The sequence below is a fragment of the Mesoplodon bidens genome (assembly GCF_964165515.1).
Source record: "Mesoplodon bidens genome assembly, chromosome: 1".
Lineage (NCBI taxonomy): Eukaryota > Metazoa > Chordata > Mammalia > Artiodactyla > Ziphiidae > Mesoplodon > Mesoplodon bidens.
In genome coordinates, this window is record NC_138176.1 from 14,300,817 (window position 1) to 14,319,899 (window position 19,083).

General features: G+C 41.1%; 1 protein-coding gene and 1 pseudogene across 2 annotated transcripts in view; both read left to right on the forward strand.

Moving 5' to 3' along the window:
* The first annotated feature begins 472 nt into the window (after window positions 1-472).
* PDZD8 (PDZ domain containing 8) overlaps window positions 473-19,083 on the forward strand; it is an 86,953-nt gene continuing 68,342 nt past the window's right edge. The window contains exon 1 of the mRNA XM_081234195.1: window positions 473-1,426. Coding sequence (XP_081090321.1) covers window positions 561-1,426 — 866 coding nt within the window. The 5' untranslated portion in view covers window positions 473-560. The remainder of the gene's footprint in view (window positions 1,427-19,083) is intronic.
* On the forward strand, window positions 15,011-17,941 carry LOC308617277 (gamma-aminobutyric acid receptor subunit alpha-5-like; annotated as a pseudogene). Its single transcript has one exon. The product of its transcript is annotated as a gamma-aminobutyric acid receptor subunit alpha-5-like (transcript).

The window sequence follows — 19,083 nt, forward strand, 5'->3', positions numbered from 1 at the left end:
AGATAACGGGATGACCGGAGTCAAGAACGCGCCGCCACATCTCCGCCCGGCCTCCTTATCCTCCAACCGGTGGCCCCAGTTATGCTCCCAGATCCGCGCAGCGGCTTCAGAAGTGACAGCCACGTGTATCGCGGGGTACTGGAATGTTGGCGTGGGGGCGGGGTTGGAAGGGCGCCCGAGAGGTGAAGAAGGACCCGCGTACGCGTGCCCGGGCGCCGGCTGCCAGGCGACGCCGCCGGGAGCGAGTACGCTCCTGACGTCACCCGCCGTTTGCCCAATGAGCGGCGGCCAGAGAAAGGCGCCGTTCCGCTCCCTCCCGCCCCCGCTGCCGCCACCACAGCAGCCGCCTCCGGGAGCTTCTGAGGAGGCGCGGGCCGTTGCAGGCTGGGGTGCTGCAGTGCGCCGTCCGGAGCCCCTGGACGAGGCCCAGGGAGCCGCTCGCCCAGACCCCGCCGCCCGATGTCCTCAAGATGGAGGCACGGGGGAGGGCGGCGTGAAGAAAGCGGCGCTGTGGGCGCGGGGGCCAGGGCGCGGGCGCTCCGGGCGGAGGCGGTGGCGGGATGGGGCTGCTGCTCATGATCCTGGCGTCGGCCGTGCTGGGCTCCTTCCTCACGCTGCTCACCCAGTTCCTGCTGCTTTACCGCAAACAGCCCGAGCCGCCGCCGGACGAGGCCGCCCGCGCGGCCGACGGCTTCCGCTACATCAAGCCGGTGCCGGACCTGGCCCTGAGAGAGTACCTTTATGGCGGCGGCGGGGCTGAGGAGCCCTCCGGCGGGCCACCCGAGGGCGGCACGACTCCGGCCCCCGAGACCCCCGCCCCGCCGACGCGGGAGACCTGCTACTTCCTCAACGCCACCATCCTGTTCCTGTTCCGGGAGCTGCGGGACACCGCGCTGGCCCGCCGCTGGGTCACCAAGAAGATCAAGGTGGAGTTCGAGGAGCTGCTGCAGACCAAGACGGCCGGGCGCCTGCTGGAGGGGCTGAGCCTGCGGGACGTGTTCCTGGGCGAGACCGTGCCCTTCATCAAGACCATCCGGCTCGTCCGGCCCGTGGTGCCCTCGGCCACCGGGGAGCCCGACGTTCCTGAGGGGGAGGCGCTGCCCGCCACCTCCCCCGAGGAGCTGGCCTTCGAGGCGGAGGTGGAGTACAGCGGGGGCTTCCACCTGGCCATCGACGTGGACTTGGTCTTCGGCAAGTCCGCCTACCTGTTCGTCAAGCTGTCCCGGGTGGTGGGGAGGCTGCGCTTCGTCCTCACCCGCGTGCCCTTCACCCACTGGTTCTTCTCCTTCGTGGAGGACCCGCTGATCGACTTCGAGGTGCGCTCCCAGTTCGAAGGGCGGCCCATGCCCCAGCTCACCTCCATCATCGTCAACCAGCTCAAGAAAGTCATCAAGCGCAAGCACACCCTCCCGAGTTACAAGATCAGGTGAGAGGGGGCGTGGGGGGAAGGGACGCCCGGGCGCGGGGGCCTGGCTGCTGGGACCCCGGGCCCGGAGGCACGCTGCCGCCCGCGTGGGTGGCAAGGGCAACGACCGAATCCCAGTCCCTGCTTCCCAGGGCCCTTCCCAGCCCTGGACAGGGCCCTAGATCAAGGCAGGTAGTGCCTACGTTCTTTGCTTCCGAGGGGCCTTAATGGGAGCTAGAAACCCCTTCGTGTGCTCTTGGGCAGCCAAGGTGCTGTCGGCATGGGTCGAAGCAGCATATTGAAGATGGAAGGGAAGTCCACCCTCCTCCCCGGGACGGCTGTGGGACTGTGGAGAAACTCCTCCTATCCGTGGTTGCTGCATTGAGGGCCGCTTTGCAGCATCACCTTGGCCACGTTGAGACATTGTTCCCGGACGCCAAGTACAGGCGTGAAGAGTGTGCTGGTAGCCCAGGGCTGTTGTAGTTTGCAACTGCAGGCCCGTTTTGCTGCGCTGCTTCGGCAACTTTCCGGGTAGAGGGAGTGTCTTGGAAAGGAATACTCTTGCGCTGCAAACTGGAAACGAGTTGGGAGCCTGTGCGTGTGGTAGTTCTGTGTACTTTTTGTGTCAGTGTCCTCTGCCCTTTGGGGGACCCAGACTGCCTCTCACGTTTCAGCTCTTCCTGGCTCGGAGTTCCTCCCACAGTACCCGAAATGGCCCTGCAGATAGTATTTTAAAGATTGGTGGTGATGTTGACTGTTTTAAGGTCTCTCTATATCTGGCGGTTTCATTTTCTGTAGTATACTATTTTGATTAAGGTACAAGGGTTTGGGTTTTTTTTTTTTTTTAATGTCATAGAAGTGGAAGGGGAAAGGAAGTTTTGTCGGACTAGAGGCTTCATCCACTTTGGTCTGGGAAGGCTTGTCGGTGTTGAAAGGGTCATGTATGGCTATTTCTTCCAAAACAGATGCATTTTTAATTTTACTTTCTGTCCTCCTTTAATTTTGTGTTCATTAAAATGTTTGACCCTTTTAGATTTTGTTCTTTACTATAAAATTATGTCCATCTGGTATTTGCCTTACCTAGTTTCCTTTGGTGGAAGTTACATGTTTCTAGATCGCTGATTTTCTACCACAGTTTCAAGCATCAGTGACCCAAAGAATTCAGGAATATTTGATGTTTGGGTTTGGGATGGAGTATTGACTTGTGTTATGTGGCAGATTTACCTTAGTAATTGTGTTTTGTTTACGCTAATAGCACAGAGTGACAGCTTGAAACCGTCAGGTAGCAGGAGAAATTTATAATGGAAATATTTCCATAGATTTGCAGAGGATGGTGAACTGGTCATCCACTGTTTGATTTCCTGTTCTGTGAAGTAGAACATAACTTTACGAAACCTACTCTTTCAGCTCTGGAATATAAGTGACTAAATTATAAATGAGTTCTAGTGTTTAAGCAGTGAGGTGTTTATAGCAGTGTGTGGCTAAGAAAGTCGTGAGAGAAAGTTGTTACGGATTTTGATAATTCTCTCACAATTTCTATTCTGATGTTTTCTGGGTAACTTTCAGGTGATAAAACTTGACTAAGTTATTATTTGGGGGTTATTTGCAGGATAGCCAGTGGTAGTGAGGGTACATGTCATTTTGAGGTGGTTTTTTTTTTTTTTTAATGTAGACTTGGAATTCGTTAAATCTGAAGGAAATTATGATTAGAAGTTATGGAGCCATTAATAGGTGTATTGCTTTGAAGGAACTTTATGATCTGTATCATTGAATAGCATCATCATTTAAAATGTAGCAAAATTGCTTTTATTTACTGTATCCAAAGGGGTTTTTAAACACATAGCATGCCTGTGTTTGGTTACGTATGATATTTCAACTTTTAAACCTTAAACATTAAATGATCACCTCCAGAAGTGTACACACTTGTGCTCTTTATATTCGAAGGCATTTCAATGGTCAGTGAGTAAATACTGTACGGAACATATCACTCAATCTGTAAATAGTTATTGTACACCTGCTATGTGCTTATCATTGTTCTAGGTGCCGGGGTTTCAATACTGAACAGGCTCAATCCTTATGGAGGTTGGAGTTTAGTGAGAATTGAATTAGCTCCACTTCATAAGATTTAAACTAGAATGTGGTTGATGGGGTTGAAGTAACTAGGAAGCTGATTATAGTTTAGTAAAAGAAAATGATTGAAGTGTGAGGATGAAAAGGGCTGCTTCAAGAAGTGTTGAGTTCTCTCACCTGTGTGTAGCTGTTCTGCCAGGAATATTTTAAAGTACTGATGTTGTGGTACAGATTCAAGTTTCAGCTAAGAGAATGAATTAAAATACATCTAAGATGTATCACAATTCTCATCATGAAAATTAAAGTAGCTATGGTTTATCCTTTTTTATAGATCAGGGGATAGTGCCCAGAGTAGTTAAATAACTTGCTTAAAATCACACAGCTGTCAAGTTCTGATAAAGCCAAGCTGCCCTTTTTCCTTAAACTCTGCTGTGTTGTTCTTAAGGGGTTTTTTTCCAGTATGTCATCAAAATAATATATGTGGGGGTAGCCTTCCAAATTAACTGAGAACTCTGAGTATGACTATAAAGCTTTTTTTTTTTTCCTTAAAAAATTTTTTTTGGAAATTTTGAGAAACGATCCTTTTAAGGTTAAATCATAAGGTTAAATCTTTGGGTGCTGCCCCACGTAGCATTTCTTTTTCAATCCAGCAGATTTTATTTCTAAATAGAAGGTCTTGCTAGTTTATCCTTTTTAGCTATCTAATCTACTTAGAGCTAAAGCAGTAAAGAAAGTTGTATTGAGTCTTAGGATCTTTTGGCACTTGAAATTATTATAAAACAGAAATACCTTGCCAATTAACATCGTTGTCACCTCTTGCCCCTCTTCATTTGTTTTTTACCTTCATGTTGCTAAAGTAAAAGTGGCCCACTAGGACTACGCATTCCTGATGTCTCATAAAGAGATGAGAAGGGAGCTCAAGTGATTGGTTGCTTTCTGGGGACCCAGCTGATAGACATTTACCCAACTAACACAGTTTGTAAAGCATTATAGTATTTTTAATAAGTATACATTTTCTACATATTATAATTCTAATTTTATTAACTTTACTAATATTCTGATTTCACCACCTCAGTGTTCATTGTTTTGCTTTTTTTTCTTAAAATGTATACTTTAAAATAGTAAAAGCCGTAGTTTTTAAAAAATTATTATTAGTCAAAAATTAGTCTTCAAGAGAGAAGGATTACCACCAGTGTTCTTGACTACACGGAGAATCCATCTTCACCATGAAATCTGAGTAACAGTCCTGAGGAGTTAGGGTTTGGGAGTCAGACATTTGAGATTCTTACTGATGCTTCTGTTCCTTGGGTATTATTGCTGTGTAGTTAGCAGTCGTTGCATACTGAAAGGCCAGATTCAGTTTGTAGGTACTATGAATTTGGCCTGCACTGTGGTTTTCTTATTTCTTAATTGCCAACACTTAAAAATGGAAAATTTGGCATGATTTGGATTTCTGGCCTTTTTTAGGAAAATTTGGAAGATCTGGTCGCACTAGGCCTGCACTTGTCCTATAGCAATAATACGATGGAGAGGTGGAGTCTAGGAGCAGCTGCAGGAACCTCTTAACGTGTAGCTTGTAGTTCCCACCCACTTGCTACATTTACTGATGGTACTTGCCTGGCAATATAAGCTTGAGATGGTTACTAAATGAGGAGCGTTACTGTTGCTCTTCATCGAAAATGGGAAGAGTTAGTTAACAGCTGGATAGTAGAGGGTGATGATTTCTATCCCTCTTTAAACATTATATCTTTGAAGAGACTTTCACTGAGCAACTTTATTTTATAAAAGACATTATCATTATAATGTTGAATGTTAAAAAAATCATTCTGTTAGAAATCTTTTAAAAATCCCTTGAAACATTTTTCGTTTCTCTGCAGTACAGTGATAGTAAGTAGACAGTGGCTGCTTTTACCTTGAGTTTGGTGGACTTTTGCTTTAGTGCAAGGTTTGGGTCATGAATTAACTATATAAGTGTTTACTTCTCTGACTTACAAATAAGGGTGAATCTACTTATTGACACCATTTGAATTTAATGAATGAGTATGGAACAAATATTTGGGGGAAACTTCACTTTTCAGGTTTACGGAGTGTCTTCTGAACATGACTGTTTTGTCATAACTGTTTTGTTCTTTTACTCTTGAAAATATTCCAATATGTATTTGTAGAAAACTTTCACATATTCTTAGTGACTGGAGATTGAGGAGGCGAGGACAGGACTGTATTTAGTTAGACAGGGTCTTTTAGCATCTTTATCTACATCTTCTCTAAATATACCATTAATTTCAGAGAACTAAGTTAGGCTTGGTCTGGAAAGCCTCATACTCTATAATGTGGCTTGTAATTGTGTTATTTCTTCCTTGGTCTTCTGAGATGAGGAAGAAAAATATTTATTCTTAATGTTAATTATAACATTTAAAATTTTACGGATTATTTGAGGTAAAGATAGTAATCGATGTCTTCTTAAAAACTTTCAAAGTAAATTCGCTGAAACCTGACAAAATCATTTGTAAAGTTAAGTGTAATGTGCTGTGTTTATTCACTTACGCTTTCATACTTTTCTTTCTATATATAGATAACTTCTAAAAGGTATCTTTGCTTAGGCTGGAAAATACTTTAAAATAGCGGCTAAAATTCCTTAGTGATTATAGGAATCATAGTTTTACTTACTAATGTTAGTAGGAAATATAACTCACCTTTGATACTTTGGGAGAGTGGAGACAAGGACGTTGGGGTATCACGCTAGCTGTTCTGGAGTAATGATGTAATGTGTTTGCTAATTTTTTATCTGTTATGCTTTTTCTTGTACTCCTGCTCAGATGAGTATCTCTATATAAATGGAATTGTAAGATCATTATCTTAGATAGTTGTCATTTTGAAAATAGACACTTATTTCCAGTAACTATTTTTCCTGAAGACTACCATACCTCCTGGTGTGTGAGAGTACGGTGATAAAAAATGGTTAAAACAGAGTTCATGCTTTCAAGCTGGTTAGTCTTCCAGGGGAAAACAATGAACAATTAAAGCTCATTATAATGACATTTGGATACATTTAAGACCTTCAGTTTTGTGAGAAACAGAGGAGAGATCAGTGTTTCTGCTAGGCAAATACTTGATTACTTTGTGTGGTATAATATTTTGTGACCTTAGGTTCCTTGGTACACCTAAGTATGCTCCAGTTTAGCGTTGGTTTTAATAACTTCTTGCAAGTTGGGTTTTCTTAAGCTGTTTTGAATTACTATGATTTAGGCATTTAAAACACTTCAGATGGAAAATAATATATTGAACATTAAATCTTTGCTCTAGAAATTTGATTTACATATTGAAAGGAGAAGAGTAATTATGAGGGAACTGTTGAATTCTAATCAGTGGGGTACAGGTCTGTTGGCTTCTGGGAAAGCCTCACTTTGTTACTAGAAGTAGTAGCCAAAGCAGATCGTTATAAAGTAGATTGCATTGGAGGAGCATGCCTGACCAAAAACTTAGTATTGACTTATAAATATTACTAATTTATCATATGAGATAGAGGCACAGGTAATAAAATCAGTTTGCTAACTATATGCCAGGCAATGTGTGTGCAGTTCCATACACTTGCTATCTCTCTTAATAGTTAAAGGAACTGTGTAGGAGAGGTCAGTATCTCATTTTTACAAAGATGTGGAAACTTGAGACTTTGAGGGGGTTAGTGACTTTCTCAAAGTCCTTTTAAAAAAGTCCTGGACTCCCAAAGCCATGCTGTGTTACTTCCGCAGAGATGTATCAATGGTTACTCTGAATAAACCAGGAGTTTGCAAACAAGCTGGTGTTAGGCCCACAAATTAAGAATGGCTTTTACATTTTTTAACTTTACATTTAAAGTTGTTCCAAAAAAAAGAGAGAGAGAAGAAGAAGAAGAAGAAGAAGAATGTGCAACAGACCGTATGCACCCACAGATTCTAAAATATTTCCTGTCTGGCCCTTTATAAAAAATGATTTGCCTAATTCCTGCTCTAAACCCTTAAACAGAAAACCCTAAAAAACAAAAAAAACTATGTTAAGTGCGTACAAAAAAGGAACGTGTACGCATGTATTTTGAAAGGTACTTTTAAACCTTTTTTTGAGGGTCCTTTTTGGAAAGCTAATGAGAACTGTGGATATTCTCTGCAGAAAAATGCATAAACAATTTAATTTCATGGAATTTTTAGTCCCCTGGAAACCTGCCTGGGGTCCTTAACTCCCTGTTGCATAGTAAACACAGACAGAAGGATACAACTTTCCATAAATATAACTAAAACTAATCTGCTAAAACAAATATTAAGCACTTAATACTTTTGCTGTCCTTCTTGTGTGCCTTCAATGGCTCCGGCATTTCTTTTCTTTTTTTTAAAATTAATTTATTTATTTTTGGCGGCGTTGAGTCCTCCTTGCTGCGCACAGGCTTTCTCTAGTTGCGGCGAGCGGGGGCTACTCTTCGTAGCGGTGCTCAGGCTTTTCATTGCTGTGGCTTCTCTTGTTGTGCAGCACGGGCTCTAGAGCGCAGGCTCAGTAGTTGTGGCGCACGGGCTTAGTTGCTCCGCAGCATGTGGGATCTTCCCCACCCGGGGCTCGAACCTGTGTACCCTGCATTGGCAGGCGGATTCTTAATCACTACACCACCAGGGAAGCCCCAGCTCAGGCATTTCTAAAAAACCTCTCACTATCCAAGAAAGTATAACCTGTCTCTTTTTTTCTCTTAGTAAGATTCCCTGTAGCAGGCTGAGACTTTCTGAATCAGTTGTTCAATACGAACAAGTTAGTTAGTTTCTGCCACTAAATATCTACTTTAGAAGTTAAATACTGACCCAGCATTTCTTCCCTTCACATTCTCCGTTTCCTCAGAACAGTGTCACCAGGAAACAAGTGCCGTTAAATACCTTTGTTCCTTTTTAGAGTCATAGGACCTACCAACTCTTTGGGCATGGCATGAGAGCACTTCGCACTTCATTGGAAAGTCATAAAGCAACTACTGGGTCATCAGCAGAAGTTTTACAGAGTAGTTTCGAAATCTCTCTTGCCAGATTGCTAGGGCTCCCATAAAACCACATACTTACTGTATTTGTACTAGGGAAAAATGAGGTGTAAGTGTTAAATATTTACCTTCAAATGAGTAGAACTGCAGGTACTATGCAGAGACTGGCAATACGATGGAATTATTTCATTCTTTTGGTTGAAGCTATAGGGAAGTACTTAAATTGTCTACTCCAGTAGATAGAATTTTGAATTAACGTATACCTGAATTCAGCGCTCTACTGTTGCAAAAAGGCCTTGGACAAAAGGCCTTATCTTCTCTTAGTCTCAGTTTCCAGATTTGTAAAATGGAAATGGAAATAATATCTATCTAATTGGAGATAATAAATGTCACATATGATACCTGCTGAATAAATGTACTCCTCCTCTCCATCTTAATTTCATTGCTCTGATATACCGAAGCGTTAAGTTTGAGTTGTACACCCAGCTCTATGCTCAAACACGCAAATACAAGCCTCTTATATGCTGAGGAGGTGCCTGTCTCTTCCTCTGTCCCTCCCTCTCCATCTTCCCCTCCCCATCTCTCCCTCCCTCTCCATCTCCCCATCCTTTTCTCCTTAATAATAAAGTGGGGCGTATAATATAAATGTGACCCTGAAAATTGGTTTGTAGGTGTAACATAGACATTTCTCCAGGCACTATGCATTGGTCTAAGTCATTTACTGATTTACTCCACTTTCGGCCATACCTTATTTTCTGTAACTCTTATTTTCTATAACTCTTCCTCTCACTTACTCTTTTCTGGCTTCCTGGGTGTTCTCACACTCCAAGCTTGCACCCATCACAAGGCCTTTGCTAGTCCTTCTCCAAGAATGTTTTTCCCCCAGATAGCCAAAGAGCTCACCCTTTCACTTTTCAGTTCCTTGCTTCCGTATCACTTTTTGACTGTCCTATATAAAAAAGTACACTAGCCTGTTAAACGCAGAATTTTTTTTTTGCACAGACTTTTTACTGACACAGTGTGTGTGTGTATGTTTCTGTGTGTATATACAGAAACTGCCCAAATCATAAGTATACAGTTAATAAACTTTCACAAAATGAACTCAGCCTTGTAACTGAAGTCCTGGGATTTAGAAGTTAGTCTGTCTAAAGAATACCTGTTAATTGAATTTCTTTAAATAGAATGTATAGAACATATTAACCTTTTTTTAATGGTTGAAGGTTGTCGTTATAAACACAGAATGATGATATATAACCCAGTTCTGACTGTAAAATCAGTATTGAAGAGGAATGCCTTCTCCCTTACACATACACAGGCACACACACACAGGCACGCACACGCACTCGAATGATGCTGATTGAGGTTTCCAACAGTTCACAGTGCTGACTTCAAGGTCTGTCAGGCACCTTACTGACACCATCTCTCCTCCTCTCATTCCCACACACAAACAAAGACAAAACACAAATGTGTTTGCAACCTTCTCTGACACTCCAGAAGCCTTGGTTTTTAATTTCACATTCTTAGGAAAGGTCCAATATTGATAAACTGCAGATTATCATCGTTCCCTTGGACTGATATTGAATAACAATAAAACTTATTTTCACTGGTTTGGTGCATAATTACCAGTTTTCCTGAAACCAGCAGAATGCTTTAGAACATGTATTTCTTCTCTAATCAGCACATTGGGTCTTTATGCCCATAAATTCTTCATGTATTGTAGGGAGAATGGAGCTGATGATATGGTAGGTGGATTACTGGAATGTCCATGCTCTGATTTGCATAACTTTGATTTAAAAAAAAAAAAAGGCTACACAATTTCCCACTCTCCAGCATAATTCTTCGTGATATGTACTTAGAACAAAAATGCTGATTAGCAAACATAGTAAAGATGTTTTAGTTGAGTTTATTCTTTTGTATTAAGTACCTGTTATGTGTACTTGTTTCATTGGTGAGGTATGTGCCAGTTGAATAGGTATTTGTAACCTACGTATGTTTAGAAATGGTGTTTCTGCCAGGATCAACTCCATATCCTCCTATATAATCTGTAATTATAAGTGACTATTGTTTTCTTTGCTGTAAAATCGTAAGTAGCAATAATGGGGAAGATATTATTTCTGTTTAGTAGCTGGCTATAAGAATCTCTGTTTTGAAAAATGACTGTGTTGTTTTCTTAGTACAGCTATTTCATGCAGACATCAGTATCTACTAAATAGTGCATCTGGTGTGGTGTGCGCACTCATTGTTCTTTTCACACAATAGCTTTTCATGCATATTAGATTATACTCATACTTATTACTAAGGATGAATGTGGTTGCTGACTACACAGTCTCGCTGCCTTAGTTATTTGGTCAAGCAAGTAAATAATTCAAAGCTTTTAGTTCTGTGAAAGTTGCTGAGGCTGAAGTTAAGAGCCATTCTTCCATAGCTAATTTCATTGTGATAATTATTTTTATAATACACTGAAAATTTTATTTTGTTCTCACTATTATTAAGTACAATATTATTTTTGGAAAGTTTACAAAGATTATGCCTCACCTATTTTAATATTTGGAAAGGTTATTAGTTCTCAGTATTTAACTTTGGATTTTAATCAGAACTAGAATTGCAGACTCTTGACATGGTAAGAATTTAAGTAAATGTTTGCAGCAAAATATGATTCCTGGGCTTCCCTGGTGGTGCAGTGGTTGAGAGTCCGCCCGCCGATACAGGGGACTCGGGTTCGTGCCCCGGTCCGGGAGGATCCCACATGCCGCGGAGCGGCTAGGCCCGTGAGCCATGGCCGCTGAGCCTGCGCGTCCGGAGCCTGTGCTCCGCAACGCGAGAGGCCACAACAGTGAGAGGCCCTCGTACCGCAAAAAAAAAAAAAAAAAGATTCCTTTTGTTTACTGTTGCTGGAGTGGTAGATAGCACAGATTGAATTTAGTTCAGCTATTTTGAAATTAGTGAAGTGTAAGGAGAAAATTCATGACCATCTTAGTCTGTAGTAAAGCCCATGAATACAATTTATCTAAATTATAAGCCATTTTGGGGTTAAATTGCTTACTTAAAATATTTAAGTAAATTATTCAAACTATTTGAATTTTTTAGTACTATAGAGTTAGGATTTGGATTCATTCTGAGATTCATGCCAGTCAACAAGCATTTTAGACCAGAATCTGTGGTAATGATTGTTGGAGCCTCTGTGCTCTTAAGGTTTTTCTTGAAAGTAACTCAGCCTCTTGCCCTGAAATAGTAGGATTATATGATTAGGAACATCTGTTTACTGTGGATTTCTTTATTTAGTGTATAGTTGGGTAAGTCATGTAACTTGTAATTTTTGATACTGAATGAAACAAAAATCTAAAGTTCTTAAAGTTCTTAGAGAAAAGAATGAGGTGGCGTTATTATTCACTTCTCTGTTATTTCTGCATAGGTGTAATGTAGGAATTTCTCCTAAATGTGCAGGTACAAATCATCTTTAATATATTTTCATTTAATAAGTTCTGACTTTAGTTAGGTGATTCGTTATGAACTAAGTGTAGCATAGATATAGATAATATTAAAAATCATTTATAGTTCAGAAAATGCTTTGCTACTTTTATTTGGATAGAGAAAATTGAGGGGAAAGCTGGACATTTATAACCTTAAAGTATTAACTTTTGCCTCATTTCTCTTGTTCAGATCTTTTGCTGTTTCTTACTTCATATCTGGAATGGAGTTTTTGTCTGTTCAATACAGCTAACTGACTTAAGACAGACCTCTGTGTTACATACTTCATCTTTCTTATCTTTACATAGTAGGGAGGTGATAATTTTGGCATAAGATGTTTTCTTTTCCCCCATCCACTAGATTTCAGAAGAGATTCAGTTTACTCAGTAAATGTTTGATACCATCTTTGTCCAGGGCACAGTGCACTGCAAAGAGAATTAGCGCAGTGAGGGAATAAATAAAACAGTCCTTCCTTCCTTCAAGATTTTTTTTAATCTAGTGTGAGAAACAATGTATTTAAAGTAAAATAATGAGTTACAACTTGGAATTTAAGAAAATTTGCCATGACTAAGAGTTGTTACTAATGGTTTTCAAAGTATGGTTTGAGGACCCCTTTGGACTTTGAGAGCCTTACAGGGCAGTCTACCAAGTCAAAACTATTCTCATTATAATACAAACATGTCATTCACCTTTTTCACTCTCATTTTCTCATAAGTGTACAATGGAATTTTCCAGGAGTTTCCTGATATGCGATGACATCATCACCCTGAAGGCTAATGGAATGTGAGCTTTTGTAGTCTTATGTTTAAAAGTATTATTTCTAGTTTCTAATGTGGCAAATATGAATTCATATAACCCATATAAACAACAGCTTTTTGGAGTCCTTAATAATTTTTAAAAATGTATAGGGGCCCTGTGAACAGAATATTTGAGAACTGCTGGTCTAACCTGAAGTTTATTTTTTGCCATATGTAAAGGAGATACCCCTATTGCCTCACTTTCTGAGTCAGCTTTAATGAATATTAAATACATACATTTTTTTTGTTGCTTTATAGTACTGCTTGTACATCTTGGTGTTGTAAGGAGCACAGGCTGGGTGGATGTGTTGCAGTTTTGACTGTACCATTTGCTATGTGATCACAGAAAGCTATTACTTGAACTTCCTCATCCTTAGTTTTTTTTTTTTTTAATCCTTAGTTTTTTCACATGTAAAATAAGACTTATAATGCTGTACATTGTTATGAGTTTTGAGAATCAAGGATGTCTATGAAATTATTATGTAATTTGTAAATGTGCTAGAGTCATATAAAGTGGTAATTTTTATATTCCCTTATTCAAAGACATGTATTGGAAAGCTGGTAGAGAGGAATAGAAGGAGTTGGGATTTGAGGACAGTTCTCACTGCTCTGCCCTTTTTTTTAGCTTTGTGAAAGCTGAGAGTTTCAATTTAATTGATCATAGGCTACGGTAAGAGACCTTCACATTGTAGGTTGTGATGAACATAAAAAGATAGGCGATTTATTAGACATGGTCAAGAGAATTACTTTGGTTCCCTGAGCCACTCATCTCATTTGATACTTTATCTCTCTCCTGCATAGGAGATCAGTTAACATTGACTCATCTTTGAGTCACCAGCTATTGAGTTCTGTTATGAGGGACTTACAGCCTCTATTATCACTCTTGTTCAACGTATATATAAAACCGCTTCAGAAAATTTTGAAGCATTTTAGATCTTGATCAGTCTGTGCAGAATTAGGAGTTTAGGTAAAAGTGAACCTTTCATATTAGGTAGACGGTGTATGGATGAGCAGGTGGGAAACGTTTCTGTGTAACAGTATTTGTTATCCTTGTTCGTTTTAGTTTCATTACCACTTAGGAGTACTTTTTTCTCCCTAGGAGTACAGAAATTAAAATCATTTTCCCAAATATGAACTTTGTCAGCCTAGTGCACACCAAGGAATTCCATAAATAGAACAGTTCTGCATGGGTTTCCTTAAGTCAGTTTCTTAATATATTCAGTTTAATATAAGCCTTAGTTAAAAAGCTTAATGACACGGAGATATAAAGGTGATACCTAAGGTAGGAAAGCGTACTGGCTATTATTAACTTGTTTCCTTGCACTTGCAAGTTTATATCCTCACAAAGGACAACTAGTATAGTGACTGAAATCATGGCCGTGGGAAATCTGAAGTCCAAGGAAGACAAACAGCTATAACCTTGAACATCATACTTGGCGAATGCTGAGTCCTGATATGGTTCCTTGTGGAAGGAAAGAAGTTGGCTGTCTGACATGTCTCTAGGAGACCAGCCTTCAAATAAATAAATAGAAAGCTTGATAGGAAATATTTCTAGAGCACTTCCCTGTGCCAGAGGCTTTATGTGAACTTTCTCGTCTAATCCTTACAGTAACCCTAACATAGATGCTAATTATTATCCTACTTTTACAGATGAAGAGACTGAGGCTCTCAAAGTTGAAATAGTTTGCCCAAGGTCTCAGAGCTAATAAGTGTTGGACCTAAAATTCGAAACCAAGCCCTAACTAAAACCTGTGTCCTTAACACTGCTTTAAACTACCATGTCACAAAGAAGCTGAGAAGTGAGGGATGCTAAGTGCTTTAAATTATTTCATGTAATTCTTATAACAGCACTGTGAGGTTGGTGTAATTATTATCTTCCTTCTGCATATGAGGAAACAGGCTTAAAGGCAAGAGTTTGCTCAGGGTCATATTGCTACGAAGCAGCAGAATGGGATCCCAAGCCAAGCTGTCTGGCTACAGAGTCTGCTCTTACCACAGTTCTGTACTACCTGCCATATATGTTTCCTCTCCTCAGGCAACTCCCTGTTTAGTTGGGAGGAGTGGGAGGTGTGGGAGAACTACAGAGAGACAGACATGTAAATGGGGTGATTAGTGGCATAACAGAAGTGTGTATAAAGTGCTTGTAGAACATAGATGGGGAAGCAGTGACCAGATGGTGGGGGGGTAGGGGTGCTGGTTAGAGAGGAGGTGGCTCTGAAGAACTTGAATAGTGAAAAGGAGCTTACCATGTGGGGCTAGTTATGGGATCAGAGTGATTAGCAGGCAGACACGTCTCTCAGGAGAAATAATGTGGCTGTGTTAACCTTGCTAAGTGTGGAGGAGCTTGGTGGATGAATTGTCTTTTTAATGTAATATCAGTTGAATTGTCTACGTAAAATAGATTTGAAATTTAGGTTCATGGTTTACGAATATAGAAAATTAAGAATGTTTCGAACTATTTGTACTTTGTTTTCTTTCTAGTTACATGTAGTTTTGTATTAGTGTGCCATACTTTGCATAATAATGTGCACCATACAACTTATGGCTAATAGAGGTTTGTGATGATATTTAAATGCAGCAGGGGAACTCATTATTTAAAGGACCACTGAGGAGCCTCTGAAGAACGTAAATGAAGACACATTTTGAAACAATCACCACTGATTTATCTAGTTTATATATTTGGTTTAGGAGATTTGGGAGCACACTTATGTTTGTTCCTAATGTGAGAGAGTCAAGACTGTCAGACTGAAAGGCAAAAACCACACAGAACTCCCAATTACCTAATTTATATCTACTTGTTCTACTCTCTTCCTTAGGCAGGATGTGGTGATGCTTGTATTCCTGACCCTGAAATAAGACTGTAGTCTCTGAGTGCCTGACTTTGATTGGTCTCTATTCTTGAATACAGTAAACATATTTGTTGAAGGGATGAGATGACATTTGAGCTGATTGTTAAGGGATAGTGTAGCTTTAGACATAGGAAGATGGGATAGAAGTTTAGTGTAGGTAGGAGAAATAGCAAAGGAACAGAATCAGGACACTGTGTGATATCTTTAGGGATTCAGTAAGGAAGCCAGTTTGATGAGAGAGCACAGAGAAGGAAGAAAACCAGGATTCGTGTACCTGTTACATGCTGGGAATTCTACGAGGTGCTTCACATGTATGAACTCCTAAATCTTTGTAATAATCCTGTGAGGTAGCGTTTTATTAAAGAAAATAAAAGACACGGACTTTTGCTTTTGGTTAAGAAAATAGTCTTTTTTGGGGGGTATCTGCAGCAGGGCAGAGCGCGGCCTCGGTTGCGGAGTGGAGCCGCAGGGTGGCGACGGGAGCGCGAGGGGGGCACCAGAGCCTTTCGGCCGGGAGGACTGGGGAAGTTCACGCTGGCGGCATGGGGCGGTGACGCCTCACTGGCCTTCCGCTCCTGCCAGCTGGTTGAGAGCAGGCGGAGGAGGAGGAGGATGCACCCTTGCCGACGGCTTGCCTTCCTGGGTGGGCGCGCAGGCACCTTGCAGAACAAGGAGTAGCTTGCTGACTTTGAACGCGTGGCAAATATTTCAGAAAGCTTCAAGATCAAGGTGGAGAAAGGAACAGTTATTCTTCCAAATTTATCTGCTTCAGCTATTATTCTTATTGGGAATGGACAATGGAATGTTCTCTAGCTTTATCATGATCAGAAACCTCCCTCTGTTTCCATGAACTTAGCCAGTCACTTTGGCTTTTCACAAATGCCAACCAGTTCTGTAAAAGATGAAACCAATGACAACATCACAATATTCACCAGGATCTTGGATGGGCTCCTGGATGGCTACAACAGCAGACTGAGGCCTGGGCTCAGAGAGCGTGTCACTCAGGTGAGAACGGACATCTGCGTCACCAGCTTCGGCCCAGTGTCTGACACGGAAATGGAATGCACCATAGACGTGTTTTTCTGACAAAGCTGGAAAGACGAAAGGCTTCAGTTTAAAGGTCCCATGCAGCGCCTGCCTCTCAACAACCTCCTTGCCAGCAAAATCTGGACTCCAGACACCTTCTTCCACAATGGGAAGAAGTCCACCACCCACAACATGACCACGCCTAACAAGCTGCTGCAGCTGGAGGATGATGGCACTCTGCTCTACACCATGCACTTGACCATCTCAGCAGAGTGCCCAGTGCAACCTGAAGACTTCCCGATGGATGCCCATGCCTGCCTTCTGAATTTTGGCAGCTATGCATATCCTAATTCCGAAGTTGTCTATGTCTGGACCAACGGCACAACCAAGTCGGTGGTGGTGGCAGAAGATGGCTCCAGGCTGAACCAATACCACCTGATGGGGCAGACAGTGGGCACAGAGAACATCAGCACCAGCACAGGTGAATACACAATCATGACGGCTCATTTCCATCTGAAGAGGAAGATAGGGTACTTTGTCATCCAGACCTATCTCCCCTGCATAATGACTGTGATCTTGTCGCAAGTGTCCTTTTGGCTGAACCAGGAATCAGTCCCAGCCAGGACAGTGTTTGGGTTGACCACGGTGCTGACCATGACAACCCTCAGCATCAGTGCCTGAAACTCTCTGCCCAAAGTGGCTTATGCGACGGCCATGGACTGCTTCATAGCCGTGTGCTACGCTTTTGTGTTCTCTGTGCTGATCGAGTTTGCCACCGTCAACTATTTCACAAAGAGAGGCTGGGCCTGTGACGGCAAAAAAGCCTTGGAAGCAGCCAAGATCAAGAAAAAGGAGTGTGAACTTACACTAAATAAATCAATAAATGCTTATACTACTGGGAAGATGACCCACCCCGCAAACATCGCAAAGGAGCAGACCCCCTGCAGGGACCTCAAATGCCTCTTCAGCCTCAGTAAAACCTGAAGACAAGACTTCTGAAAACAAAAAGACTTACAACAGCATCAGCAAGATCCACAAAATGTCCCGAATTATATTCCCAGTCCTGTTTGGCACTTTCAACCTAGTTTACTGGGCAAAATATTTGAATAGGGAGCCAGTGATTAAAGGGGCTACCTCTCCAAAATGAGCTGCCATGCTCCCAAACTCCAAGACAGCCATACGTTCAGTGACGGGCACCAAGGAGAGGTTGAGCTTGGGAGACCTCCCTTATTTGGGCACTATCTTTCAGGAACTTTTTGCTTATTTAATAATATGTACAAATAATATTGCCTTGATGTTTCTATATATAATGTCAGATGTTTCAAAGATGTCACATTGACAAATCAAGCCACTTTCCAGAAAAACAGGAGCCAATGGCTCTGACACTCAGATGCTCAATATCTTACATTGATAGTTTACAAACAAGTATATTTTTAACTGTTACAAGTGTTACCTAACAATGTTTTTTATACTTTGAATGTCATTTCATACAAATTTTCCCAGCAAGTAAATATTTTAGGAAATACTCCATGATTATTACTTGACCAACTCTCATAAGAAACAAATATCACAAAGAGCACATTTTTCATTGAAAAAGAAACTGGGGGCATTTATGTACAAAACTAATTACCTTTGATAATTCTTACTGTTCTGAAATTAAAAGTACTGCATGATCTTATGTTAAGAAATAGAATGAACAAATATTTATGCAGACATTTAATAACAGAAATATATGGTACATTAGATTAACAGATACAATGTTTCCCCAAGGAAAAATTTAACTGCTTAAAAAATATTTTTTGGGTGGGAGGTGGGAATGAAACTTACTTCTCTCCCTCCGACTCCCCCCACTAACTGAACAATGACCAAGAAAGAAAAGATCTTAAAACAAAAAGTAGTGTGATGACAGTCATGTCATTTGGCCTGAGCATCCAGTGTCTGAAACATTGACCACACCTCACTGCAGCCAGCGTGTAGTGCTTCAGTGGCGAGAAATTGTAAATGAGTTATTTTCCATTTTATTTCCCTGTATGTTATTTCATGATTGACTTATTGCTCTGTTAGCTTTTATATATGAACCTTAAATGTTCATTAAAAAATAAAAAATAAAAATAAATAAATAAAGGAAAATAGTCTTTTTTAAGAAGAGGAAACACAATTTTAGAAGTCATAAAATTCGAAGTAATCGTTGAAAACCTGAACCAAGCCAGTGGGGAACACAGAAGAAAAGTAGAAGACATATTTTAGCCATATGAAGTTGGGGAAATGGAGGTGGAACTGGTTGGTTGTGAGAAAGGGGGAAGTAAAAGGTAACGTCAGGTTTCTTAGAGTCTGTGAAATCAGTGGTGCCAGTAAAACAGGAGAGGAGGAGCAAGTTGGAAGAAAAGGTGTTCCATTTACTTTTAAGCAGAAATATATGGAATTTATAGAACCCGTGAGAGCAAATGATGTTGCTGAGGAAAATATAGAAGAGAAAGGAAACAG